General features: G+C 41.2%; 1 protein-coding gene across 1 annotated transcript in view; it reads right to left on the bottom strand.

Moving 5' to 3' along the window:
• Positions 1 to 12,500, bottom strand: part of LOC137973948 (uncharacterized oxidoreductase YjmC-like) — a 28,474-nt gene that overhangs the window by 840 nt on the left and 15,134 nt on the right. The window contains exons 6-12 of the mRNA XM_068820855.1: positions 10,325 to 10,423; positions 10,176 to 10,241; positions 9,778 to 9,850; positions 9,122 to 9,243; positions 7,519 to 7,614; positions 1,014 to 1,124; positions 1 to 99 (exon numbers count right to left, since the gene is read on the bottom strand). The exon at positions 1 to 99 is cut by the window's left edge and continues 840 nt beyond it. Of these exons, the coding sequence (XP_068676956.1) occupies positions 49 to 99; positions 1,014 to 1,124; positions 7,519 to 7,614; positions 9,122 to 9,243; positions 9,778 to 9,850; positions 10,176 to 10,241; positions 10,325 to 10,423 (618 nt within the window). The 3' untranslated portion in view covers positions 1 to 48. The remainder of the gene's footprint in view (positions 100 to 1,013; positions 1,125 to 7,518; positions 7,615 to 9,121; positions 9,244 to 9,777; positions 9,851 to 10,175; positions 10,242 to 10,324; positions 10,424 to 12,500) is intronic.

The following is a 12,500-nucleotide window of genomic DNA, read 5'->3' as shown; positions in this document are numbered from 1 at the left end:
TTTTCGTGATTTTCAAGGAGCAGGCACCAGCTCACATTGGATTTTTAATCACCCCATGGTTGGTAGAGGTGCCACGCCCAGTGTATCTGCAAGATCATCCTGAAAACATATAAATAATGCCAGACACGTTAAAAGAATAGCACATATTTCCAGGTCACTCCATTAGCACGCCATTTAGGAGCAGGCAAAGCTCAGTTGATTAGTGCGCGACTTTCCGACCAAGAGGTCCTCAGTTCGATCCTCCGTGACTTCAACGACTGTTTCGACTTTCCTCTGATGCGTGTAGCTATAGCTTTAAATATCCGTAAAACAGAGCACTGACAGAGAGAGGTGGTAAAGAGAACTCAAGGGAGGAAGTACCGACGTTAAGTAAAGTGACTTCTCCTTTTACCTTTTTCGTATTACTGAATAATGATTTCGTCTCAGACTTGAACGCGGACTGGAAAGGTATATTCATATTCTTTTGACATGACCCAAAACGTGATTTGCTTATGATCAACTTCAAATCACGCATTTTGAATAGTTCGTCTTCTGGGAAGGCAACCTGAAACTATTTAAAAGTTCTGTAATGAAATTCCCCTTCGCGTCAAATAGCCTCGCCGTTACCTTGTAATCTTCGTTAGAAGCAAAACCGCCGCAATTTCTTAATCCTTTGGCTATACTTGCTTTTTGTATCTAGTTCATGGACTCCAAACTTCACAAAACAATGGGTTGGAAATAAACGCATTCATTGGATTAACTTGCCTGCATATGTCTCTGACACGTGAAATGCCTATGCAATAATAGCTTCGTTCACTCGCATGTTCATTGGGCACAAACGCAGAAGTGAAGGTGGAGGTACATGTCTCCGATCAATTTCCCATTTGGCGGTATAAAACATGGTTATCAGTATCAACACAGGCGGTGAAAAGAATGAAAAAGGCGACTTTTGAAAACCCTTTTCATCACAGAAAAGCAGACCATATATTGCGCATCGTTAACTTGATTTTCGTTTCCATTTTCCGCAAACTCACCATGGCACGCAACAAGTTCACGTGATAACGAATTCCACCTTCTTCTCCAACTTTGCGCATGTGTTTTCTCTCAGGATCGCCTGCCACAAGCACTGCAGTCTCACCCTCTGCCTACAGATCGAGAGAAAAAATGGCCATTTGCGAATTCACTTTCTCTTTGTTTGTGTCAAACTGACCGGCTCACATTACAGAGATTATTAACAAGCAAAAAGCCTTTAAAAGGGCTATGTTCTGCGGCTTGTGCTCCTTCCTACTTCTTGAGTGGGAGCATTTATAACACTGGCCCGGCTCCGTGGACCACCCCATGGAGTCATGGACTGACTTCAGTATTCATTAACTTAGTTGGAAAACAGGGCAGCACCGGTTTGGCTGCTAATCAATTAAAATGTGTCTTAATGCTCACATGAGTCACACCACGCACGTATTCATGATCAGGCAACTTTCGGGACAAGGGCGTTAGGGCGTTGGGTTTGCAGGCGGCTGCCCCGGGTTAAGTCCCGTCCTAACCTCTGACGTAGGATTTGTTTCGGGTTGTCCCGGATTCAATTCTACCACACTTTCTAAATTGCCAAAAGGTTGCCTCCTGCCAATTGGGATTGTTAATCATGTTTCTCTTAAATTTGAATTGTTTCTCTCAGATTATTAAAAGTGGGGTGTCTGTGAACCAGCTTCATAGCTAAATGAACTTCCACTATAAACAAAGCATTTGCTTTTATTTTTACTTACAACTAAAACAAAGAGGCTTTGACCACACGCCTGAATGAGTTTTGGGATAGCGCTTGTGAGCTTAATATACGCACAAACATTCACTTGCGGTTCTTTTCAGTTATGTAAAATTCCACTCGATGCGGTTCATCACTTAGGCCCGGGCCAAACGTTGAACTTTACATGAGACGAACTAAATGGTAGTTTGGGTCGATCCAAATTCATTTAGGGCGACCTAAATTTAAGATGTTGGGTCAAACGTCGAACCAAATGCAAAAGCGAATCTCTCAGTAAGCGGGATTCCAGCAAAATAGCGCAAATGAGTACACGAAAAGTGTTTAACATGCTTTGAAGTTCTGGAAAACGACAGTCCATACTGCAGAAAATTCTGATCTTCTAACAAATTCGGCGGAGTGCTTATTCCTCAGTGACAACGTTCGATCGTTCTCTCACGTCTTTTTTGCATATTTCTGCTTTAGCGCGATTAGCGCGTATTCTAAACGTTTCTGGGCTTGTTCGAAGATGATTGATTTAACTCTGTCCTTTTCTCGCTCAGAGGCGACCCTGTCATAAAAAGAAAATGAATCAATCAACAAAACATGGAAAATAAACCGTTCAACAACACCATCAAATATGTTTTCAAGAGTGTCCCAGTTAAATCATTGAGCGAATCCATATCAAGGAAGTCAGAAAATGTTCTTGCACGAGTAAATCCTCAACGCAACCAATTTTCAATTTACGAATTGACGAATGAAAATGTTTTTGTCGGAATTACTATCCACCCTTTAATACCGCTACCCTGAACACCTTTAAATTTGTTTTTTAGACTGACCCCGGTGAAACCATCGCAAAACGTCCGATGAAGGGTAAATACGCCAAAGTCCTTAATCAAAATCAGTAATACCTTAAGCCTGGTTTTCACAAGCACAAGCATAAATAGCTTATGCTAGTGAAAACGAACGTCGGCATGACCTTCACAAAATCAACCACAGCATCCGCCATTTTATTCAAATGCTCAGATGCAGGAACGTGGGACGAGTCCTTTAATTGGCCAGACGTTAGACCGTATTTATTAATTGCCTCGTTAGCATGAACAAAATTCAAAGAAGAATTTTTTAGCCGTTTTTTATGAATACGGTCTGTGCTTGCGCCAACCCTGTTTTCACGGTGAAATAAGCACTATTATGCTTGAGCTTGCGTCGCCAGGGAAAACGAGGCTTTAAAGATTATTATACCAAAGCTTGTATGACGAAACACGTACCGTTCTGCAAAACCACGTTTGCTGATCTTGCGTGGTTAGAATTCTTTCGTGCAATAACTTTTTTTCTGACTCATGGCTTCCGATCGATTTTTTATCTTGTAAGATGTTTGCGAAGAGCAATTGTTCCTCCTAGTTTCTTCCTTGAACTAAAATGACTGTCTCGACCTACTTTGACCACTGACGCGTAACGATTGCAAAAAAGCAAGTCGTCTATAGAGTGTTTTCACTCACGTGATCAGTAACCTTGTTTTTCTACCGAAACAAAAGAAAACGTTTGCATGATAATAGAACTCAATTCCCGGAGGATTAGTTGGGGACACCAATATGGCCGCCATCCACCGTTTAGTCATGCAAGTCACGTTTTGTTTTTAAAAGAGTGAATTAGGTTATTGTACCATATTCGAATGCGGTAAACTTTTAATCCTCACAGACCATTCTGGTATCGTCTACTCTTCTTCGTCATCACCATTTCCATTTCGTCCATATCATTCTCAGCTAAAGTTTTTCTGCTACCGAACCCTATGTTTACATATCTAACTTTCCACACGTTACCAATCAAGCCATTTAACATAGGGCCCGGTTTTTTCCGCTCTCGAATGTTTTTTTTCACGTGCCTCTTCAAAGCATCTTTTTGGTTAAACGAATTCCCACACCGCTCACAAGTAGTAAAAGACCCGTCATCATGAAGCACCTTCTTGTGCCGTGCCAAGTCTGAACAGGGAGAACCGTTTCTAACAAATATTACTCACAAAAGCCATCCTATTCACGAGCTGCTTCTACTCGATCCATACTCTTCAACGATTCGCCTCGAAATGAAACATTTCTCTCACTGAAGCAAAATTTATCTTTACATGATTACTCTTGATTGGTTGAAACTAGATGCTATTGTGACGTAAGAAGGGCACGCCTGGGTGTGTTGACATAGCTCTTTGTGTGGTCGCTGTGATGGTACCCAATCACGGATTACGATCCTGGACTCTTTCTCTTGGCGCAATCAATAGACCACTTTCGATATATTAAAATTCAGTCCTAAACAAAAGGCACCATTTCGAGGCTCTGGGGAATAAACTCATACAAATCCTTATATTTATTTCCCAGAGCCTCGAGATGATGCCTTTTGTTTAGGACTGAATTTTAATATATCTAAATTGGTCTATTGTGTTCACGCTTTCAGGTTTCTTTTCGAGATGTATACAATGCGAGAACACGTACAGCAAGATTAAGGAGCAACAGGCACTGAAAACATATTAAATTGAACTTTAGTTGTTTCAGAAAATTCACTGATATTCCTTGAAATAAAAGTGTTGTTGTTTGCCTTTTAAACTTGCGCTTGATGAAATATCTATGCAAATAAGTACTTGACACCCAGTCACATAATGCAATTTGTGATAATCCTGATTAGCTCAAAATGATATTTTGCCGTCACGTAGCAGAGGCCTGGTTGTGAGCGGCAGGCGCTTGGAGTGCCACGTGATAGTGGTTTATATTTGGCGATCGTTTAGCGAGTGAGGCATTCTACGGTTAGCCCTCGCCGCGTCCACAAGTCCTGTTTGGTTTTTTTGTTCTATCGAGCTGAATTGGTGTTTAATGCCTTTGTTAGGCGGTATATGTTAGCGTTCATTTACATTGTAAGTAGTGTCTTTCAATTAGAATTCCCTAGAACCCCGAGGGTCACCACTGCCTTGGTCGGGGGTACACGTTCCCCGCTTTTTTCCACCTGCTGGTTTTTTTAGGGGTTTTCCTGTCCGGCTCTGGTGCATTGCTTTTCTCTTTAGTTTAGAATTGATGTATTAATATTCTTGTACCTATTCCAATGCTTAATAAACTGCAAGGAGGGCTTGGCTGGCCAACGCGCCCATGTATCCTAGCTTGAGTGTCCCGTTGAGTAGTGGAGACAAAATATTATGTGTGCAATGAATTGTGAAGGGTTTGCTCAGAACACTTTATCCAATCATAATGCGGGATACTGCGTGCAATCAATTCTGACGTTCACGACTTGTCGAAGTCTTTTCATACGTACCTTTCAAGGCACACAGGAATGACTTTATACAAACCCATGACATCATTACACCCGCAAACCAGCGCTTTCTTGTTGTACAACCTTATGCATCCAAATTACCTGTTCGTTCCTATAACGTCACGTTTATTCCATATACCAAAATCAGCTAAAGTAGTTTTTCATGGGTGGTAAGTGTTGTTTCATTATACAAGCTCCGGGAAAACAATCTGTTAGAGTTTACTTTTGGATAAAAACCTTTGATATATTTACCTTAATCATATGTTACGAAGACACTCTACAAACACATGTGATGATATTCATCGGTTCCTTGTTTACGTTTTTGTTGACTTCTCTTTTCCTAAAGGGCTGCAGGGTTCAATTGCGTAACATATCTAACGCGGATATTTTTTCGTTCCCTCCTCAACAAAATATGCCTTTTTGGAGTTGAGACATGGAAAGCTAATAGTATGAGAGAGATAGCATCCGAAAAATGAAAATGTAATTCTTTTCAAAAAAGTGACGAAAAATTGATAAGTTTGAAGCTTCTTTAAAGATGACAATGCTATTGACTTTTTTCCCAATGTTTGTTCTAAGTGATGAGCCGTATCAAGTGGAATTTATGAAACTGAAAAGAACCGCAAGTGAATCTTCGTGGTATAGTAACATCACAAGCGCGATCCCAAAACTCGTTCAGGCCTGTGGTCAAAGCTTCTTTTTATTTAATTCATTAACTTTGCTAGTCAAGCTGACAGAACGCCACAACAGCTTGCACCAATTACTGTGGCCCCATTTTTTACCCTCCCAACCATGATACACAACAGAAGACAGACTACAACACCGGGAACTACGTGCCCTTCTCTTAGCGACAAGTGTGTGGGTTCTTCTACGTCCAACAGGATTATGAACATTGAAGGGTTGTGAGACGGGGCCTACGGTTTATCGTCCTTTTCCGAGAAGACTTAAGAAAGTCTAACCATTTGCAGATGTCATTACAAAGGCAGCACTTTCTCCTCAGTTATTTAAAGACGCTGAGTGTTGGTCCGGCCAATGTTTTGATCCCGCGACCTCCCGCGTGATAGCCCGGTGCTCAACCAACTGAGCCACCGGTGCGCATTTAGCTGTGTCCCGAAAGTTGTCTGACCCTGAACAAATGTGTGGTGTGATTGATGTAAACATGAAGACGTCATATTGAATATTTGAATTAGTTAGCAGCCAAACTTTCCAACTAGGTTAATGAATACTGGCCGTCAGTGGTTTCTCATTGGTCCGTGATGACATCATCTCCACCTCATTGGAGTCAACCCATTGTTCTTTTCTACCCCGGATGGTTAGGTGGACATGTAACAGAAGCACAGAACACACAGGACTCCCAACCTTCACTTACATGTAACAACATGTCTTGCCTCTCATGACCCCACTCACTCCACCTCGTGATCCTATAAGGTTTGCATGTAACCCAACCCCCCCCCCCCCCTCTCCCCAACACTAATAATAATTTATGCACATGGGATCAAAATTTTTGGGCCGGGATCGCTGAATTGTCTTTGCTCTTTTAATTTATGGGCATGGGATCGAGGTTTGGGGTTTGAAGGAGCCGATGCAAGTACTCACAGGGTTATGAACAATGAAGTCATTGTTGCACGGGCCTACGGTTTATCGTCCTTATCGGAGAAGACGAAAGAGTCAAACCAATTGCAGATGTCATTACAAAGGCAGTACTTTTTCCTCAGTTATTACAAAACCCTGAGTGTCGGCCAGGCCGCGAAAGTTTTTTATGTCATGACCTCTCTGACAGTAGTCCGATGCTCAACCAACTGAGCCAACTGGTCAGCGGTAGTTGATTGAAAATACTCATGCAGGACTCATAGACCCATTTCACTCAATGTCCAAACAAAAGATTTTCACGTCTAACCTCTCATTCAGTGTGAGGCTAGACGTGCAAGGACAATGCAAAGGCCTTTATTGTCCACTCACTCCAAAATGACCGTCGAGTGATAAAGGTGAATTCGTATGGTCAAAGTTAGCTCGCCCGCAATGTTATGGTGTTTGACAAAGAAAAGTGAGTCAAGAAACAAATAGAAGCAAACAATAAGGAAATCAATATTTTGTTTCTTACAATGACGAAAACTGTAAGAATTTTTAATTAACGTTAGAGCGAGTTTCAATCGTATGTGGTAAAACCCAAAACCAAAGTAATTACTTTGGCCAAACCCTAAACCAATAAAAGAATCAAAACTCAAAGTAATTAAACGTACCCGACACAAAGTGCGGGAAATTATGCACGCGCGAGCCACGATTGGTTTTTGTTTCACTTCTGATTGGTTGAAAAAATGGCGCGAGAACTTTGAACCAATCACTGAGTGAAGTAATGCAAAACCAAAGCAATTCGCTAATTACTTTCGACACTCAATTGAAAACCGCTCTATAAACAAAAAGCCTATTCCACTGACGAAATTGTTTGAATTTGAGTGTATACTTTCACCCTTTGGGTAATGGAAGTCTAAAGGGTGGTGTGGGTGGGGTGGTGGAGTGGAACTTACTGGTTTTAAGTTTCTGTACTGATCCATCAAAGACTGCATTCGGTCATCGAAGCCATCTGCAAACATTTGAGGGTTTATAGCAACAAAACAGTGTCCCTGAGAAAATAATAGGAAAAAACACATTGGAGAGCAATAGATCAAGTTCAAGTTCATCGAATTTGAACCTGTTCAAACTTTTCATGAGCGTTGGCGAGAGTTTTGTCTCGTTTGGCCGCGCACGAGAGTTTGAGCGAGAGTTTTGTGGTCAGCAGTTACTGCTCTTTCCCCAGCAGGCTCAGATAAAAAAGGAAAAACTAATATGGCATCGGATTCGGTGACCAAGGACAATGCCAAGGCTGAATACACAATCTGGTTAATCGCCATATTTACGTCAGGGAGGATTTTCCCTGGGTGTTTCCTAGGCTCTCTCTTTTGCTTGCCCGTGAAACTCTCGTCAACACTCGCTCTCGTTCGGCCAACTCTCGATCACTCTCATCGACTCTCATGAGTTCTCAAAAGTTTCAATTCCCATCAACTCTCGCCCTCGTTTGGCCACAGCTTAAATGTTGGATGTCAAAGTTGGGCGTGCATCTAATTACATGCATTTCTGGAAATAGAACGAGTTTCAATCGAGTGTCGTAAAACCAAAACCAAAGGGTTTACTTTGGCCAATCAAAAAGGACGGAGGCAATCCAGTAAACCAATCAAAACTCGAAGTAATTACACGTAGCCGACACAAAGCGTGGGAAAATGTGCACGAGCGAGCCACCATTGGTTTTGGTCTCAATTTTGATTGGTTGAAAAAGTGGCGCGAGAAATTTGAACCAATTAGTGAGTGAAGGAATGCAAAACCAAAGCAATTCGCTACATGTAATTACTTTCGACACTCAATTTTTAATTGAACTGGATTGTGCGGTTACCTATTTGCGCACTGAGCTGATCGAAAGCCCTGTATTTAATCAAATTTGCCCAGAAGCACGTGACTACGAATCATCAAATTCCAACGACACCCAGTGTTGATATGTTCAAATTCACTTACCACCCAGAGGCTCCAATTTTGCGATTATTATTGAAAATGTCACATGGAATTTTCGCCACGATTGTAGTTAGCTTTAAGTTTCTGTATCAAGAAACTCCAAGTAAATACTTTAAGCTATGAAAATTCTTAACAGTCTCGTTAGTCTACTCTTCCAGGTTGTCCCGGGATATCAGGTAAGAAGGCAACGACCCATGTTCGAAGATCTGGCCCTGGAGTATTTGGAGCAGATCACAGAGTCTTTCTTCAGGTACCGGAAAGCATTGTATTTTTGGTCACTTGGGATTAGTCTTTATTTGCAGTTGTTAAATTGTTTTCTGTCTTTTGTTTCTTTTGTTTTGCGTAATCTCTGCTCCGGTACCAACAGAAGGAACCAGGTTTACCCGGTTAATTTGGGCGATGGAAACGAGTGCAAATCATTTGAACCAGGTGTTGATCATAGACATGGAAGAACTCGGAATCTCTCGTTTTGAATAACCTAACAATCCACTTCTCACAGAGTTATACCAGGTAATAGGTCTTCATTCTCCTATTTTTTCCTTCGTTTGAGTTGTTTTGGTTTATAAAGTAATTGGTTTTGCAGCCTACCAAATTAGCGACTCTCATGTCTTCCCCATGCCATTTGCGCATACTCGGACCAGATGCTGATCCTGATAAAATTCCACTAAACACATCCACCATCATAGCCAATCCATAGCCCTTATGACCACCTGACAATTAAATGAAGCACACTACGAGATGTTAAAATGACCAACAAACAACATCACAATGCCATAAAAAGATTCTTCAAAGATCAAAAAGCCTTGAACACTTAAAAAACAAAAAAAGGAAAAGAACTTTGTTTCTGTGCCTAGTCGTTCTAATAAACTGTAAATTGAAATCAACAAATTGACGCAAATCTCATCAAATGTTGGTTTTTGAGGCGAGGGGAAATCCGGAGTATTGTTTCAAATTGTTTCAACAGCCAATTAGCTTCTGGTTGGCATAACAATGGGTGACGTAGGAGAAATGTCGCTGTAGCTATTGTAAATAGGACGACGGCCGTTTCATTTTATTTTGACATATTTTTCCTGATCTATGACGATGTTTTGTAAAGTGTTCACACCATTCAGTCTTCTACTCCAAAGGTTAAAACTCAATAAACGTTTTATCTATCTCGTCCTTTTGACTTCCTCATCGAATACCTTTGATACAAAATGCCAACTACTTTTCAATGCAGACTAAAATACTTTGAAAAGGATTACCTGTTATCTCCTGTCCTCCTAAAGGCAGCAGACCCCCTCCTCCGTGTAGGACCTCCACAGGATTAACAGTATCCTGGCAAAGGATCGATAGTTGAGCAACGAGAAAGTTGTTGAAAGAAAGAGAGAAGTGATGTTCGCATTTATCTGTTGCCTGCATTAGAATGTTGTTTTCCCGGATGCAAAATATGTCAACCGGAATATCAGACATGGTTGGATGACAAGATTCACAACCCAACCCAAATTCATAACACATTTAAAGTGATTACTACGAATAATAGCAATTTCCGCGGTAAACAGCGAACTGAACCAACCAGTGCAGTAACATGCTAATTTGCTCAAAGCGCGGGAAAATACGCGCCTGCAAGTCATTAAACTTCCAATCATAAAAGACCTTGTACCTTTCCTTTGGAGTTGACGCCCCAGCCTAAGGGTATTTCAGTTCCCTTTCTTCGACAAATTTCTACCTACAGCGGACAAGAATAAAAAGTGGTTTATTTAAAAACATGATTGATGTGGTTTCATTTGTGAGTTTTGCCGTGGAACAAACCTTTCCAAGAGCCATTGATGAGGTCGCCATATCCAACTGAAAACTGTCCCCATCCTTTCCAGGAGCAGCCACTGCGATTGGATTTGTTCCTATTGATGGCTAAATTAGAAAGAAAGAAAAAGAGAACATTATATAATTCTTCACATGGCAGAGGCGGAGGTTCTGAAAGCCTCAATGGAACCCAAAGTTAAGAGTCTTTGACTTGGAGTCATCATTAAGGTTTAGATTGCCATTTACCAATGTAAATACACCTGTGATGTAGCTGGCGACATTGCACAATAGGGAACTTCATCGAGGAAGACGAAGAGGGCTACGGTTAAGGTTGCCTAAAAGTACTATTTCCCGTCTCTGTAACATTCAGCATAGAAAGTTTTAAGAGCGAGTTTCAATCGAGTGTCGTAAAACCAAAACCAAAACCAAAGTAATTACTTAGGCCAATCAAAAAGGACGGAGACAATCCAGTAAACCAATCAAAAGTCGAAGTAAACACACGTAGCCGACACAAAGCGCGGAAAAATGTGAATGCGCGAGCCACGATTGGTTTGGGTTTCACTTCTGATTGGTTGAAAAAATGGCGCGAGAAATTTGAACCAATCACCGAGTGAAGTAATGCAAAACCAAAGCAAGTCGCTAATTACTTTCGACACTCAATTGAAAACCGCTCTATCAACGTTCCAGGAATCAAATTGGTATGAACAGTGCGAATGTTTGGGCAGAAAATTGAAGATTTATCGTCAGCTGCTCGCGTTCTCCACACAATAGGGAGTTTAATAAACGACGACGGCTACGGCTACGATAGTAATAAAGCAGTAATATTCTTGGTTAAAAGAAGAACAATGATCGTTCTGCACGAATTTTTGTAAGCTTCTCTCCAGTACTCATCAAAACAACAACTTGAAATGACCTATTTTAAGGTTTTGACGACAACGTGGACTCACCGCAGTGAATCTTTCATTCTCTCTCTTTACTTCAAATCCGTCCGTACCAATTCACTTTGGCCCATAATATACAACATAAATAAGAATAGTCGTGAAATACTTAAGATAGCTCAAACTTATATTTTGAGATGACGTTTTTGTCGCCGTAGTCATCGTGGTTTCTTAAACTCCCTAACCTCAAATTTGGTTATTTCCAAGTCCTTGCCAGGACGAGGGCGGCAAAGAAATGTATCAAAATACAATACGCACGTGTCAGGCGTGCAGAGCCATTGGTTGTTTACCATTTACCACAAAAATCCCGAAATTTCGGTTGGAATGTAAATGGTAAGCCTATTTTGGTCTTCCCAAACGGAAAATTTCCGGAGAAAACGGGATTTCTTGAAAGGTAGTCCAAAATCCCCAAACGGCATTTCCAAACGGAAAACGTGTTTTCCATTTGCATTCGCCCATGATTTGGCCTCCCTCCAGACTCTCTCGGTAACCTTGAACGGATTTTGTAAATAGTACCCGCCGATCCCAACTAAATTTCCCATTCGGTAGTTTTTGCTTACCATTTGAACAAACCTAGCACCAACCGGTTTCTGCTTGTAAATGGTAAACAACCATTGATTTTGTTGTTATTTGTGGTGTCCTCGAAACCGTCGTCGCCGTCATTGCTTAAATACCCTATTCACTAGAAAAGATGATCGATCCTTTTCGAGAGGAGTCGTTCTAAATACAAAGGGTCTGAGAAAACGATAACTGGTAAACTGGTTACATGCAAACTTGTTCATAGCGGGTGAAAATACGCGCATGCAAGTCCCTAAACAAGCGCATTGAACCAATCACTATACGTGAAATGCAACTCCAAATCATGGGCCAGTGTTAAGGCGGTTCTTTAGAGTAAAGCTGAAACAGTGTAATATTGCCTTTTCAAATCTGTAACCAGCGGATTTCAAGATAGGAGGTCGTGACTACTCAACCATACTCGAATAATACAAAGTGGCTATTCGTGCGGGATCCGTACACCAATCTACATTTGTTTTTCATACGGAAGTCTTCTTAGAATGATTAGGGAGCTTAAGATCTACGACGACGACGTCGACGAAAACGCCAGAAAACAATGATATCATTGGTTAAAAGAGCATAAATAATCGTGCTGCACGTGCAGCACGGATTTTAGCTCATATTTTTGCGGTTCTCTGCGTGACGACGACGTGAAATCACTGAATTTTAGGTTTTGACGAGAACGTGAGCAT

This window comes from Montipora foliosa, chromosome 10, assembly GCF_036669935.1.
Source record: "Montipora foliosa isolate CH-2021 chromosome 10, ASM3666993v2, whole genome shotgun sequence".
Taxonomy (NCBI): Eukaryota; Metazoa; Cnidaria; class Anthozoa; order Scleractinia; family Acroporidae; genus Montipora; species Montipora foliosa.
The sequence above is the reverse complement of the archived record's forward strand: the minus strand, read 5'-3'. Positions and strand labels throughout refer to the sequence as shown.